This window comes from Sapajus apella, unplaced genomic scaffold, assembly GCF_009761245.1.
Source record: "Sapajus apella isolate SASKATOON/1434 unplaced genomic scaffold, GSC_monkey_1.0 scaffold1, whole genome shotgun sequence".
Lineage (NCBI taxonomy): Eukaryota > Metazoa > Chordata > Mammalia > Primates > Cebidae > Sapajus > Sapajus apella.
The window spans coordinates 64630400-64647764 of record NW_022436941.1 but is presented as its reverse complement, the minus strand read 5'-3'; the positions used below and the strand labels follow the sequence as shown (position 1 = coordinate 64647764).

Genomic DNA, 17365 nt, shown 5'->3' with positions numbered 1-17365 from the left:
GGAAACAAGAGCAAAACTCCGTCTAAAAAAAAAAAAAAAAAAAAAGATTATAAAACAGTTTATATAGAGTTATCTACTTTGGTAGAATAAAAAAGACAAATATTAAGGTGTATGTACTTATCAATAGGTGCCTGATTTAAAAAAATGTCATATATATATAAGAAGATAAATGAAATATTAAATAAATTATTATTTTAATTTATCCTACTTTCAAATTCTGTTACAATTAGCATGTATCCCTTGTACACTGAAAAAGGGAGAGGGGTGAAATAGTCACCACCACAATAATGTGCTCCTATGGACACAGTGGGAAAGAGCTTCACACAGAACGATTTTTTTTGCAATGATGCTCCCCACTGATTAAGCCGCAAATGTACTGTATATCCTTTGATTTCTGATTTCTTTCTTTTTCAACCCAGGATGATGTTCTTTCCCCTTTGATTTCTGAGGTGACATCTTTAAACGTGAACTGTGTTATGCAAATAAATGGACCAAAAAGATCAACTTATAAATCTAAATTCTATTCTCTGTACACCTTAAAATTATCTTCTAGTTTGTGGCTACAGCCATTATTTCAAGAACTTATTTGTCAGCCTGGGCAACATAGCAAGACCCTGTCTCTACAGAAAATAAAAACAATCAGTTGGGTGTGGTGGAATGCCTGCAGTCCCAGCTACTTGGGAGGCTGATAGACAGGAGGATCACTTGTGTCTAGGAGGTCACAGGTCAGGTTACAGAGCTATGATCATGTCACTGCACTCGGCCTGGGCAACAAGTAAGACCTTGTCTCTTAAGAAAAAAGAAAAAAAGGCTGGGTGCGGAGTCTCATGCCTATAATCCCAGAACTTTGGGAAGTTGAGGCGGGCGGCTCACATGAGGTCAGGAGTTTGAGACTGGCCTGGCCAACATGGTGAACCCCATCTCTATGAAAAAATACAAAAATCAGCTAGGTGTGGTACCACACGCCTGTAATCCCAGCTGAGATAGGAGAATCGCTTGAACCTGGGAGTTGGAGGTTGCAGTGGGCTGACATCGCATCACTGCACTCCAGCCTGGGTGACAAAGCCAGACTCTCAAGAAAATGAAAAAACAAAAATAAAAACAAAACAACAACAAAAACACAGAACCTACAGTCCTTTACAACTTTAATTTCTCATATTTGGAGTGACTTAATTCCTAATATCAGCCCATCAGACAGATTCATCTGTTGAAACTAATTTCCTAGATTTACATATTTTATTTTAAGCTATTTCAGGGCATCTCTCAGTGGTACATTTAATTATTTCCACCAATTCAAGACTATACAACATAATTTCAACAAGAACAAGGTAGTCATGAACCAACACTTATGTAAACAGTGAAGTAAAATTACCAGAGGTTTAGATAGCTTTTGTATGGGAACTGATATAAATGATCAAGAAAGTAGACATGATACCTAGATCTATTTGGACTTTAAAAATTTGTTGGAATAAATAATTGATTATATTAGGCTTATATAATATTTTGGCAAATCATTAAAAGTGATTAAAAATGTTCACTCAGTTTTTGAATTAATTATGAAGGTACTACAAAATGAAGAATTTGGCTACCTTGACTATTTCAAGTGTTGTGGAATAACTGATGTATACTTATGCATTAAGAATGATGTAGGCTGGGCACAGTGGCTCATGCCTGTAATCCCAGCACTTTGGGAGGCCAAGGCAGGTGGATCACCTGAGATCAGGAGTTCGAGACCAGGTTGGACAACACGGTGAAACCCCATCCCTACTAAAAATACCAAAAATTAGCTAGGCATGGTGGCAAGTGCCTGTAATCCCAGCAACTCGGGAGGCTGAGGCAGGAGAATCACTTGAATCCAGGAGGTGGAGGTTACAGTGAACCAAGATCATGCCATTGCACTCCAGCCTGGGCAACAAGAGAGAAACTCCGCCTGTCTCAAAAAAACAAAACAAAACAAAAAACAAACAAACGATGTAATGTAATATAACATAAGTGTTTCTAATGTTAATGAATAACCTTTGCCTAATTCGTAAGTCTCCGCAGGATGTGAGAACTGTAAAATGTGCCACTACTGTATAGTCACTACTATACTTCTACACTGTGTTGAACTGAAAGAGTTTTCCAGGTAACACAATGTTTCTCAGCTAATATTGACTCTGGATCTACATCCAATGCTATATTCTCAAGCGTGACTATAAAGAATCGATTTGCTAGATCCTTTGACAATGGGTGATAAGGCAGTAGAATATCCTCTGAAAGAAGCAATCTCATCAATTGGGAATCAGTCATCTCTTTTAAAGGTGCTGCCGAACATAAGGTACACAGTTTAATCACAACAGTTAATTGCTAGAGCCCATGTCTGCTAATGATAATTAATGCTTTACCAAGGACAATAAATACTCGAAGACCTTATTTTATTCATTTTTACCTTTTCTGGCATACAAAACAGTATATAATCAAAAGCTAAAACAAGATCTGATCAATCATGAGCACCATATATTAGAAAAAAGTCTGCAGCAAGATTTCTCTCAACTTATATACATCAGTTTTACAAAAAATTATTAATATATGAAGAAGTAAGCTGTAATTCAGCAAAATCTTGTAATATAGGCACCTGCTTCTCAGTGATATAGTTACCTGTACTTAAAGGCAATTCAGCTGCTCTACAGCGAGGGCCCTGGTTTGGGTTCTGAACTCCTAATTCTTAGGCATTCTCTATCACTGGCTTACATTCTTTTCTTGCTGACACTGTATTTTCTTTCATTAATAGCCTGTGTATTCCTACATTTTTGGTTAGTCTGTGATATTATTTTAAAGCCACGTGAAGCTTAGTAGAATAAACCAAAGTCTCCTAGTATTACATAGTTTTGTCACAGATTATGAATATGAATCTCTTTTATTAGAAAAATGCACAGATGGATAAGCAAAAGGTAAAAAAAAAACAAAACTGTAGTATATTTGGTTATGAATGATTTCTCATCCACAATTGCTAAATCTTTTTCTTAAAAGTATTCAAGGAGAAAAAAGCTGCACAAGTCAGAAAAAACCAGTAAGTCTTAATATTCTTCTCTATTGCAGGTTAAAAACATAAACTTTATATATGTAAAAATAATTGAAATCTGCTTTAAACTATGACTTTTACAAACTTTTACAGGAATACTCTCATAGAGGAAAAATACAATGATGTAGATAACTTTTATTAGCTCAAAGAAATCATGTTATAATGCCAATAAAAGGTCACACTTATTGAGCACTTACTATGTGTCAGGCTCTAGCTAAATCACAAAAATGAAGCACAAAAAGTTAGAAAATGCCGGGATCATACAGCTAACCAGGATTTAAACTTAGTCATTCTGACTACAGAGCTCAGGTTCTTAATATAAGATTAACATAATATAATCTAATCCAATAAAATGCATTCACCAGAAAGATACAAAGTTGAATGGCAAAAATGTGAAGATTAAGAAAATGTTTAAAAAAACTAACGCTGATACCAAAAAAAAAAAAAAAAAAGAAAAAATTTATCCAATGGCAATTTGATTTTATTTTGAGGGTAGAGACTGCAAGCATTCAGCTTCCTGTCTTAAATTCCTAAACTCTTACCAATGCTAAAAACTTAAAACAAATTTCCATAGCTTTAGCATATAAACAGAAATATTCATTTATAATACCCAAAGGTAATTTGCATAAGGAAAATGCAATCTGCTCAATGGATCTTAGTATTATAATGGAAATGAAACATTATTAAAAAGTAATTTCCTTGCTAAATATAATTTGGAAGTACTTTAAATCAGATTAAAAGTGAGAGTGCTGAAATCTGCTTTTCTGCTATAATGTATCATATACACCATGTCCATCAAAACTGCTAAATGCTGTCTGAAGAAACAGATATTACATGATATATAAAATCCAGTATCTTCTATTTGTTTCAATTCAGTTTGAAAATCTTTCTGGAGTACCTCCTATATGACAAAATTCCAGGCTGTGAATAGTAAAGGACACGTGCAAGCCTGACAGAGAAATTATTTAGTAGACAATGAAAACCTTTTTAATGCTTAATGTTACCATTTAAAATTACTATTTAAAATCAGTGGCCTAACCAAAAGATTTCTAGGAACTGGGAAAGCAGGCTGAAATATAGCACAGAAAGACTCAAGTCCACTCTATACATTCATACAGTACCTGGGAGCTGAATCTGTGAACATCATCAGAGGCACTGACTAGATCAATGGAAGACATGGAGGAAGAGCGACTATAGGGCTACCAGAGACAGACAAAGAAAAAACCAAGTAATCAGAACAAAGGCCCAACAGAGCATTCAGTACCAACTTCCAAACACAAGATAAAGGGAAGAGAAAACAAAGCACTATATGAAACAAGCACAGCAGCAACTGCTGACTTCATGCACCTATTATGTATTATGTTCCAAAATCATTCCAAAAAGAATGTAGTGCTTCAACTAATACCATTTAATACCAAAGAAGAAATAGGATTAGTATAACTGCAAATACTTCTGTTTAACTATTTTGGACTAGCCACTCCTTATTTGCCCACCACCCACTTTCCCCTTAAATAAAAATGAAAGAACATTATGTTCAGAACAAGATTTCTAACTGTTTTAGAGGACGAATATGGAATACAACATATAAAAGCAAAAACAATCTCATTACTTAAATTCATGAAAAGGAGAGAAAACTTATACTACAAGGTATTTCCGGCTGGGTGCGGTGGCTCACGCCTGTGATCCCAGCACTTTGGGAGGCCAAGGTGGGTGGATCACAAGGTCAGGAGATCGGGACCATCCTGGCGAACATGGTGAAACCCTGTCTCTACTAAAATACAAAAATTAGCTGGGTGTGGTGGTGTGTGCCTGTAATCCCAGCTACTCAGGAGGCTGAGGCACGAGAATCACTTGAACGCAGGAGGCAGAGGTTGCAGGGTGCCAAGATCGTGCCACTGCACTGCAGCCTGGCAACAAAGCAAGACTCCATCTCCCCCCCGCCCAACAACAAAAAACGGTATTTCCACCAACAGTGAAGAACAATACAAGGTGTACTTTTAGTAAACTCTGACATTAGCTTACCTTTTGGACAAACCTATGTGTCCCCACAGAAGAAAAGGCATCTCCAGATGGCAAGGATGTAGGCCAATGTAATCTCACCTTTTCACTCTGTGACTAAAAAAACATATAATGGTAAGATGGGAAGGTTTTAAAGCGTATTTTGCAACTGAAAAATGGATAATATAATCTGGAACTACCAATATGTTCAGTTAATGCCTTAGTGCTTACAATCATTAGAATTATGAAACTACTCCACAGACATGGCAAATCCTGATACTTGCCTCAGATATTCCAATTCAATCTCTTTTTTCTGACTCCACAGATATTATGTTAGGCGAGGGATAAGTTCTTTGATTTTGCTTCTAGTCAGACTCCCTCCTACCTGCATAGCATGATTTATCATGGGTCAATCTTAACACTGCTGCCAATTTCTCCTATCCAAACCCTGGCCAAATCATTCCAATCATTCTACCTTATCAGGCCCCTGGAGGGCTCACCCATAGATTTATCTATAATTAGAAATAATACCACTGTTTGCTTCAGTTATGTTCCTAAGAACATGTCACATATATCTCTCTGCCTCCTCTCCATGAAGGTATTCTGCCCTTCATTTCATCATCCTACTCCTGTTAAGCTGACACTTGACCTCCTTCTTCGTCTTTAGTTTGCCTCAGTTGTTCTCATTTATTTCAACCAACTGCTAAGATCTCATTTCTCATGCACCAGTTCCCTATGTTTGCAAATAATGTAAACTAAAAAAATGTGTGATATGAATGTCACTTGGAGAATGTCTATTTAATGGGCATGTTGTTGAGAGCTCTGAAGAGAGAAATGATCTAAATCTATGGAACTGATTTTATGGATTACTGAAGCTTACTACTCTATAGAGTACTACACCACACTGAATCTTTGTCATATCAACGTGCCTAGCTATTAGGCAAGAAGAACAATGGTCTGTTCAATGACTATTTTGCAGAGCATCTACTATAGTGTTAAGAATAGAAAGAAATTAAATGATTAGATGACCCATGAATATTTCTTTTTCTAAAGCTTACAGGTTTCAATTCTCTCAAACCCAACTCAACCACTGTACTGATATTCAGTAGAATAGCATTTTAGAGAGAAAAGATGTTTTCAATCATCTTGTCTACCTTGTTTCACAGATTAGAAAACCAAGGCCCAGACAGTTCAGTGATAAGTTCATAGCTACAAAGTTAGTTAGAGGTAAAATTAAGAGTAAAACTCAGGTGTCTTGCCTCACAGTTCACTACTTTTTCCCAAAACAGCAAATCTAGACAAAAAATGAAGGGAAACAAACAAATAAAGCTATTTCAGGTAGTACTTTAGGATTCCAAAAGTAGAGCCCATTTAGGAACTGAAAGTTCCCACTCTTCTTGAGTGGTGCATAGCATCTTTCGGGTATAAAAAAATGAGCAATAAGCTTTACAAATTAATGTGACATAAACTTTTTATCAATAATTTAAAAAAAAATAATGAAAGCTAAACATGAGAAGCAGTTACTACTGCAGGTGATTTACCTGTAGCTACGTAGACCGATATAAAGGCAAAATAGCTACGACTGCCTTAGCAATGACAGGAAATGAACAAGCCAACTTTTCTATGCAAATTCATTCATAGTATAAAACTGACACATGATTATTTGGCAAGATACTCTGTAGCCACAGTGTATTAATACTTGCCTCCCCCACCCCATAAAAGGTTAAGTTTCCACCATAAGTAGTATAACTTAAACAAGGGGAGGAAATAACAAAACATCCTTAAGTACCACCTAGTGGTAACATACAGTAACTGTATTGTTGCCAAATTAAAGAAGACAAAGTATCAAATTAATCTTGAAGCTAATGAGTTTAAGAAATACTTTTCTTCAATTTCCACAGCAGCTGTGTACAATGGCTATAAATTCAATAATTATGACAAAATACTGAACAAAGTAAAAGGGAAAAACTGAAGATCAAGGCAGGAAAAGCAATAATGGGGTTAATAAAAACAATGATACTAATATAGATGAAAACGTTTAAGTTTTTGTCATCTTCCTTTCCATATTGTACTTGGTGAAGACAAATTCAAAGAAGCTTTTTACTTAGAATAAATATATGCTTTATATTAAAAGAATGGTTCAAGCTGGACACTGAAAGGGAAATAAGCAGAAAAAACATTTCTATTTAAGTTCATATTAATTATGCATGGTTCCTTTAAACAATCATGGTCTTCTTTCTGTAGCTTGGAAATTCACATATAAAGGAACTGACTTATAAATATTATTTTACATATGTGACTCAATGTATTCACAGTTAAGTTTCTAGGTTATTAAGTTCAGAATTTTCAAATTCTATTTACATGAAATAATATAAGTCAAGGAATGCCTAGAGTGTTAAAATAAATTTCAGCTTAGAATTTTCAATAATAGATATTGAAAATATAAATACCTGTTCTTCTATTTTATCTTGTCTGTCAAGAGCAGCTTCAACGGCATCAAAGAACTCTTCTTCTTTAATGAGACTGTTAGGGCCTTCCTATGCCAACACACAGGGGGAAAAAGCAGTTGGTTTAAATAAACAGAAAACTCTAATAACTCTGGTACTAACCGGAGGTTGAAGATGGATCTAATAAACATTTATTGAACACATATTTACAAACCAGTCAGTATATTAGGTTATATATATATATATATATATATATATGTGTATACATATATATGCTCTGTGTAAAATCACGAGTGTTACAATTAATTCACTCAGTACTCATATATTTACTTACTGCATATTGACCAATATTGTGTTGGGATAATAGTCTAGGGCAGGGATTGGCAAAACGGTGGCCCGTAGGCCAAATCTAGTCTGCTGCCTACTTTTGTACAGCCTGTGAGCTAAGAATTTCATTTTTAAATGGCTGGAAAGAATAAAAGTAATAATATGACATGTAGGAATTACTTGAAATTAAAGTTTCGTGTCCATAAAGTTTTACTGGAAAACAGTAATGCTCATTCATCTATATTATCTAGGGTTTCTTTTGTAGTAGCAGAGTTGGGACTTATGACAGAGACAACAGAGATATAAAACTGCAATGAGGTAAGTAAAAAGGTAGAGAAGAGCTATCTAGACATTCAGAGGGGGATCTTCCTAAGCAAGGGTAATTATTTCATGGGGAAAGAAAAGTTGAGCTGATGCTTGATAGTCTGGCTAGATGGCAGAATAATGGCCATCAATCACCTGGGGAATTGTCTGGAGGACTTCTTACAATGAAAATTCCCAGGACTCCATGCCCATAATTACTTCTCAGTAGGTCTTCAGTGGAGCCTTGGAATATACATGTTTAATAATTCCCCCAAGTGATTCCCATAACAGCAGAACCTCAGCTGCATCAGAAGATAAACATACAAAGAACAGCAAAATATAAACAATCAACATGTTTCTGCTGCGATGAACCAAGTAAGTGGACAATAAGTGGAATGATAGCTTTGTATTATAATACAAGAAGATATTCTTTTGTATTATGATAAAAAAAAGAGGTAGGCTTTTGTTTAGAATTTCTTAAATGTTAAAATATATAAAATAAGACACACAAACAATTGGTGAAATCTTCCCAGTTAAACTGATAACCCCAAGTTATCATTAGTCCATTAAAAATTGTCTAGCAGCATCATCCTATTCCCATTATAACCTGGAACCATACTGGAAGGGTAGGAGGTATGGGGTAATGTTCTTGTCATTTGGCGTATAAGAAATATTGACTTAATGCAGTTCTTCTTTTACGATTATGAGGACTCAGTCCCTCACAATCTACTTCAAAAAAACAAAAAACAAAAAAACCTCCAACTTTCTATTCAGATACTACAAACATACACAACAGTGCACATCTCAGTGAAGTATCATAAAGTGAATATAATCATCAAATGACCATCTGGGACAAGAGGGTCATAAAAAAAATAGTAAAAATGCTTTAGGAAGTCAAAACATTTCAAAGACACTCAAATGACTGCAAGATAACTTTGGTCTCTATTGATCAAAGAAAACACAAAATATCCAAACTCAAGCATATTTTCTGATGATTTTTAAAACTATTAAAATCATAACCACATCTACATTTTAAAAATATTATTTATTCAATGTATAGCGATTTAGTACATATGGATTTCTAATCCTTAAGCAATCATGTCAGAGCCTCAGAAGTCTAACTGAAAATTACAGCATTTAAAAATTCTGGCTGGGCATGGTGGCTCATGCCTGTAATCCCAGCACTCTGGGACTCAAGGAGGGCAGATCACATGAGGCCAGGAGTTCAAGATGAGCCCAATATGATGAAATCCTATCTCTACTAAAAATACAAAAATTAGCTGGGTATACCTAGCTACTCAGGAGAATGAGGCACAATAATTATTTGAACCTTGGAGGCGGAAGTTGCAGATGTTGTAGGGAGTCAAGATGGCGCCAATGTACCCCAGACTGGGTGATAGAGCCCGACTCAGTCTCAAAAAAAAAAAAGAAAAGAAAATCTATTTTGCCAAATGAAATGGGTTTTTCCTTTAATGGCAAATCTTTGGGAGAAGAACTAAAGGAATCGGCATAAAATTTTCTTTGTTAAAAAGGACTTTAAAAAAACTCTTTTATCTCAAAGGGCGGGAGTTACTTTGCCCCCTTAGAACAGCATTTCTTATGTTAACTCTTCTTGAAGAGGTCTCTACCCTTAGATTCCTAAATTCCCCCCTTCCTCTCTAAGCACTCTTATAGGGCTCCTTTGTAGGTTTCCCCTTCTCTGCCTATTCTTTAAATGTTGGTGTTTCTCAGGATTCCATACGTGCTTTCCCCATAGCATTCTTACTTATATCCAAAGCTTCAGTCATCCTTTGATGACTCCTAAATTCACAGCCAGACCATCTCTCTTCTAACTTCCTCATATGACTTACCTCAACTGCAATCTCTTCTTCTCTTATCTCCACACCTATCTGCAGAAACCTGGGCCTAATCTTGGATTCCACCCTTTTCCTTCATTCAATCATATCTTTCAATTCTACTTTCCAAATACAATAGCCTCCCCCATCTGTGGTTTTGTTTTCTGTGGTTTATATACAATAAGATATTTTCAGAGAGAAAGAGACTACATTCATATAACTTTTTACTATAATACAGTATAATTGTTCCATTTTATTAATTTTAAAATAAAAAAATTAAACTTTATCACAGGTACATACACACAGGAAAAATTATTGTGTATACAGGGTTCAGTACTATGTGCAGTTACTGGGGGGGAGGGTCTTGCAATGTATCCCCCTCAGCCACTGATATGGGGTGATTACTGTATCTAATTTGTCAGTGCCTATATATTCCTCCTCCTTTGACTCTAATTTAGGCCACCTTCAACTCTCCTCTGTATTATACGAAAAGTCTCCAAGCCCCTAGTCACAATTGTTACCTTCAATCCATTCTTCTACTGCAGGGAGAATGATTTTTCTAAACTGTAAATCTGAAAATGTCATTTTCTTGCTTAAAACCTATTGTTTCCCTGAAATCCCTGCACTTTGGGAGGCTGAGGCGGGTGGATCATGAGGTCAGGAGATTGAGACCATCCTGGCCAACATGGTGAAACCCCACCTCTACTAAAAATACAAGAAAAAAAATTAGCCAGGCGTGGTAGTACGCGCCTGTAATGCCAGCTTCTTGGGAGGCTGAGGCAGGAGAATTGCTTGAATCCAGGAGGTGGAGATTGAAGTGAGCCAAGATCATGGCACTGCACTACAGCCTGGGTGACAGTGTGAGATTCTGTCTCAAAACACAAAATAAAAAACAAAAAGCAAACCTATTATCTCAGGATCTGAAATAATTCTTGTTGATCCTTCCAGTCAGTCTCTTACCATTCTTTCCTCTCAATTTGTGGAGGCTCTACCTTCCAAAGAGAACTACTTTCAGCCCCCCTGAAGTATTTCAAAATACTCTTTTGCTTCTGACCTCCAGAAAACACTCTCTACTCAATTTACTCATTCTTTTTTTGTTTTTGTTTTTCTTTTGGCACGTGATTAGCTGGTTGAATTTACTTATTCTTAAGGTTTCTGCTAAGATGTTCTTTCCTCCCGGAAGATGTCTCTGATTCAACACCTTCTCTGTGTTAAAACTGTTTCATAACATACATTATGATAATTGCCTATTAACTAGTCTTTATTGCCATTATACATTCGGGTAGGGCCCTTAGGCAGGATCCTTGAAAGCCTCGTTCCTTGCTGTATTCTCCATGCCTAGTACAGTGCCCTATATTATGGTAAGTCGGAAGGAATTTAAGATTATAAAGTAATTTCTGAGGCTATAGATATCAGAAACACTTCAACTTTTTTTATAATTAGAACACCATGAATGTCTGATTATAACCAAAGAAAGTCATAGTTTGGATCAGTGTCTAAAACCCATACGACTATAATATCAATACAAAGAAAGATGGTTCGAAACTCCAAAAGCAAGAAGAGGAAGTATAAAAACAGGCCCCAGTTTATATAAGAATTGTATATTTAATTTAACTCAGTGAGAAAAATATAGAGTACCCTTAACCAGTTTCTTCACTAAGAAAGAGTAAAGTGTATTTCAAATAGGTGAATAAAAGGATGTTTATTCAACAAATGCTAGTGGAATAAAATAGGTTTCTATATCATACCATTATTTTAAAAACTCCAGATGTATTAATATATTTAGATGACACCACTGGCAAATAAAAAATGAGAAAAAATAAATAATTATTCAAAGTAGAAAATGCCTTTCTAAGCATGATACCAAATGTAGAGAAAAGTGTACCAAATGACTGAGAAGTTAATTACGTGAAGGTTTAAAACTTTTATATGGCAGGCCAGGTATGGTGGCTCAAACCTGTAATCCCAGTACTTTGGGAGGCCAAGGCAGGCAGATCACGAGGTCAAGAGATTGAGACCATCTGGCCAACATGGTGAAACCCCTTCTCTACTAAAAATACAAAAATTAGCTGGGTGTGGAGCCAGGCGCATGTAGTCCCAGCTACTTGCGAGGCTGAGACAGGAGAATTGCTTTAATCTGGGAGGCGGAGGTTGCAGTAAGCCAAGATCGCGCTACTGCACTCCAGCCTGGCAACAGAGTGAGACTCTGTCTAAAAAAAAAAAAAAACAAAAAAACTTTTATATGGCAAAATCTACCAGACTTTTTAAACTATGAAAGAAAAAAAAAATTTTTTTTTAAAGCAAATTCTATACATCTTCTAAATCAAAATGGGGGAAAAAAATCCTAGTAAAACAACCAAAGGACATGGCCAAGTTAATCATTAAAGAAACATGGCAGCCATAAAAAAGAACGAAATCATATCTTTTGCAGCAACATGGATGGAGCTGGAGACTATTATCCAGAGTTAACTTGTCACAGGCCAGGTCTCACTAACAACCATTTCAGTACTGACTGAGTGGTTAAGTTAAATATTAAAAGCCAGTGCCCTTATACAAAGGCTGGGGTGTAACAAAAGTCTATCAAGAGTTTTGCCTAGGCCTTTCCTGGGACTTAAGGCATGACAAAGTAACTAAGGAATTCCTAACAGAATCCACATAGGTTTCAAGTTTTATTGTGAGTCTGAAGAAACTCCCTAGGCCTCCACAAACAAGTTTATTAGGGGTCTGAAGGAACTCCTCCAACCTATATGATTTAGTAGGAGACAAGGGTAATCATCTCAGTACTTTACTAAGTCTCCAGGGGAAGGTCTTCAGGACTCAGATCTTAGTTTTAGATTAAAAGAAGTTAATCACTTATATCTTTAGATGAATGCACACTTACAGGTAGACATATAGCTTGGAAGGTATATAAGCTCTGGAAAACTTTGTAATTTGGAGTTGGTCCAGTGATAATTTTCAGCCTTTCTCCCTGTAACCAGTTACAGAAATAAAAATCCTCGGCCGGGCGCGGTGGCTCAAGCCTGTAATCCCAGCACTTTGGGAGGCTGAGGCGGGCAGATCATGAGGTCAAGAGATTGAGACCATCCTGGCTAACATGGTGAAACCCTGTCTCTACTAAAAATACAAAACTTAGCTAGGCATGATGGCACGTGCCTGTAGTCCCTAGAAGCCTAATCTCTACCAGTATGCAATATATTCATGTAACAAACATGCATGTGTACTTCCAATGTAAAATTAAAAAAAAAATGTCTGTTAAACATAATTTTTAAAATGCTCAGTCACATACATAAGGCAATTTTTTGGCTTTGAAACTAGTAAATGCAGGTACCTAGCACAAGGCCCCTCTTCCCTCCACCCTTGTCCTCTCCCCCTGGAAAAAAAAAGAAAAAATCTGTGTTGATGGAAGCAGGGATGAATATGTATACAAATTATACTTACATATTGCTGGTAGGTAATAAACTGTACCATATATTGTTAAGAAATTTTTCTTCTGTTTTCATAAATATAACTACAACTATTTTATTCTTCTGTTCCACTGCAATGATAGTCTTTGATACCCCATTTTTAAACTGCTCATTTCAGGAATATCAACACTGTTTTTTTTTTTTTTTTTTTTTTGAGACGGAGCCTTGCTTTGTCACCCAGGCTGGAGTGAAGTGGCACGATCTCAGCTCAATGCAACCTTTGCCTCCCAGATTCAAGTGTTTCTCCTGCCTCAGCCTCCCGAGTAGCCGGGACTACAGGTGTTTGCCACCATGCCTGGCTAATTTTTGTATTTTTAGTGGAGACGGGGTTTCACCATATTGGCCAGGCTGGTCTTGACTTGTGACCTTGTGATCTGCCCACCTCTGCTTCCCAAAGTGCTGGGATTACAGGCGTGAGCTGCCACGCCAGCCAACACTTTTTTTTTTAAGAGACAAGGTCTCCAACTGTCACCCAGCCTGAAGTGGAGGGGTGCAATCATAGCTCACTGCAGTCTTGGGCTTCTGGGCCTTGGCCTCCTCAGTAGCTGGGATTATAGGTATATGCCATTACAACCAGATATTTTTTGTATTTTATTTTGTAGAAATGGATGAAGTCTTGCTATGCTGTCTAGGTTGGTCTTGAACTCCTGGCCTCAAGTAATCCTCCTGCCTTGGCCTCCCAAAGTGCTGGGATGTGAGCCACTGTGCCTAGCCTCAACATTGTTTAATGACAATTACCAAATATATTTCTTATACATTTTTTTCCCTTAAGAAATACAGAAAGATAGCTTATAAAATTTTAATGTATGTGTGTATATACATGGAGAAGGAGAAAAAAAGCTAGTTTCAGACATTTCCAAACATAAAGGCAATTAGAACAGTTTATGTTTGTCTATGGATAAGATCTCACAGTATAGTATAGACTTAAAATCTTCTCTCTGTAAAATACTGATTTTTTCCTTTATAGCTTGCTTTTATGTTAAAAAATAAGCGGATAACATTAAAAATGATCATCTTTACAGGGAAGATACACATTTGTTCTATGAAGTAAACAGGACTAATATTAAGCCTTTTAATGCCTAAACTTTGTGCGCAGTAAGAAATATATATTTGACTATGCCACACATTTATATATCACAAAATATACTGAATTAACATAAATGCTGAGGACAAATTATATATTTAGAATATTTAGAGGTGACAAAAGTATTATTAAAAAGTCACGTTTGTGATAGACATTACTTATGTGTTTCTCTAAGATCAAAATATAAAATCATACTTCATAATCTGGTCCTCCAAAGTGGGATTTTTTCTTAAGTTCTGTCCTTGCATTTTTACATGATTCCTCTGCTCTTCTTCTCTTCTCTATTTCCTGTTAAAAAAGAAGTGAAAAATTTATAATTTGAGGCAGGCATTTTAATTACAATGAAATCTTTTAGGTGGAATTCCTCTACATTTCACTGAAATTTTACAATTTGATCAAAAATAATTCCACTCCTGTGAAAAATAAGATTATTCTGCCGAAGAAAACACTTTTCTCTAGGCTGTAAATTGCTTACAACCTTCATCGATTGATTGATTGACAATTTTTTGAGACAGAGTCTCGCTCTGTCACCCAGGCTGGAGTGCAAAGGTGCGGTCTCGGCTCACTGCAACCTCTACTTCCTGGGTTCAGGCAATTTTCCTGCCTCAGTCTCCAAAGTAGCTGGGACTACAGGTGCGTGCCACCACACCTGGCTAATTTTGGTATTTTTAGTAGAGACGGGGTTTCACAATGTTGGCCAGGCTGGTCTCAAACTCCTGACCTCATGATCTGCCCGCCTCAGCCTCCCAAAGTGCTGGGATTACAGGTGTGAGCCATCGCACCTGGCCAGGACCTATGATTTAAATCACTACTAAGATTACCTTAAAAGTAGATTATGTGTTTAAATGGTTAAGTAACTGCACGTATACTTAAACAAAACAAAACCAAAAAGAAAAGAAAAGAAGAAAAAACCCAGGTAAATTAGCACCAGAAAAATACCTACTACACATTTTTATATTTTCCCCCTTTCCACCAACCCCAGCAAGAGCTACATTTATTTTGGTATGAAGAAAAACAGCGAGTAATACCAGAAAAGAGCTCAGTAGGTGGGATCAATGAATGCTAAAAAGATACTCTAAGAAAGAAAATCTTCTTATACTTCTCACTGCTGCTTAAGACTGTTTTAGAGTTGAAAAGACTTTAGGTATCTATTTTAACTCTCTCCTTTTAGAGATAGGGCCTTTAGCTCTAAACAGGTTAAAAGACCCAAGGTCAACACTTAAAATAACAAAGGCTGACCCCATATAAAACTTATTTCCACAACAATGGGGTCCATAGGGTCAATACTGACACTGAAGTCCAGCAAGTCCAGCATGTTTATAAATAATCTAATGCTGTTATTTCTTTATTTCAAATACAGTCATATATTGCATTTTATTTCTCTCTCTCTTTTCCCTTGTCCAAATTCCATTTTCTAAAAGACTGATTTGCTTGGTCCCCCTATTGGGTAATCTAAGCATGATGCTTCTGAGAGTAAAAGGGAATGTTATTAATAATCTTACCAAATCAGGATGCATGATCACTCTGGCTATAGGAAATGTAAACAGTTCTTCCTATTTCTCCTTATTCCCCAAAAAACCTTACTCTGAAGAGTGCGATCATCAAAATCATAATAGATTATGCTTGTGATCTGAAGTAGGCTGATGAGGGCCACATGAATTGACTGTCACATGTTACTTCACCATGGGGATACAGTCTGAGAAATGTGTTACTGATGACTTAATTCTTGTACAAACATCATAGAGTGTACTTATATAAACCTAGATGGTATAGCCTATTACACATCTGGGCTATAAACATTTACAGCACGTGACTGCATCGAATACTGTAGGCAATTTTAACATGATATTAAGTATTTGTGAATCTAAACATAGAAAAGGCACAGTAAAAACATGATATAAAGAATAAAAAACAGTATATTTGTATAGGGCACTTATGAATGAAGCTTGCAGGATTTGAAGTTCCTCTGGGTGAGTCAGTGAGTGAGTAGTGAACTTTTAAACATTGCATACTTAGGCTACACTAAATTTATTTAAAAATGTTCTTTCTTCAATAACCTTAGCTTGCTGCAACTTTTACCTTATACGCTTTTTGTTTAAACATTTTGAGTCTTTTATAATAAGAGCTAAAAACATAAACATATTGTATGGCGGCACAAAAATACTTTTTTTCTTTATACTGTATTCTACAAACTTTTTTCTATGTTTAAAACATTTTATTTTTTACTTTTTAAACTTTTTTGTTATAAATGAAGAGACGACAAACACATTAGCCTAGGCCTACACAGGGTCAGGATCATCAAGACGTCACTAGGCAAAAGGAATTTTTCAGCTCCATTATGTTAAGGGACTACAGTTGTATATTTGGTCCATCATTGACGGAAATGTCATTATGCAGTGCATAACTGTACTTAATGGCTAAATTAAAGTCTTAACTGAACTCACACAAAGCAAATTACTTCTAAATACCACATCAGCATTAAAAATAGTGGCAATCAATGAATCGATGGGTTTATTAAACCCAAAGATTTCACTGATTTTTGTGTACTAAAGAAAAAAATGGAACTACAGGCCTACCAGAATGACTAAGCCAGGTGCAATGGCATGTGCCTGTAGTCCCAGTCATTCAGGAGGCTGAGGCAGTAGGATCACCTGAGCCCTGGAGTTCAAGGCTGTAGTGTGCTAATGGCTGTGCCTGTGAATAGCCATTCCATTCCAGCCTAGGCAACACAGTGAGACTCTGTCTCTCACAAAAAGAAAGACCCTGCCCCCCAAAATCAACACCACCACCACCACCACCACACACACACACACACACACACACACACACACACACACACACACACA

The 17365-nt window shown here is 36.4% G+C and overlaps 1 protein-coding gene across 5 annotated transcripts in view; it reads right to left on the bottom strand.

The window, feature by feature from the left end:
* The window catches only part of CERT1 (ceramide transporter 1), a 142136-nt gene that overhangs the window by 25522 nt on the left and 99249 nt on the right, over positions 1 to 17365 (bottom strand). For 3 of the 5 annotated variants that reach the window (XM_032278146.1, XM_032278136.1, XM_032278127.1), the window contains exons 8-11: positions 14715 to 14807; positions 7510 to 7596; positions 5084 to 5176; positions 4183 to 4260 (exon numbers count right to left, since the gene is read on the bottom strand). In XM_032278146.1, the coding sequence (XP_032134037.1) occupies positions 4183 to 4260; positions 5084 to 5176; positions 7510 to 7596; positions 14715 to 14807 (351 nt within the window). The remainder of the gene's footprint in view (positions 1 to 4182; positions 4261 to 5083; positions 5177 to 7509; positions 7597 to 14714; positions 14808 to 17365) is intronic. The other 2 variants (XM_032278167.1, XM_032278156.1) reach the window with 1 other exon arrangement.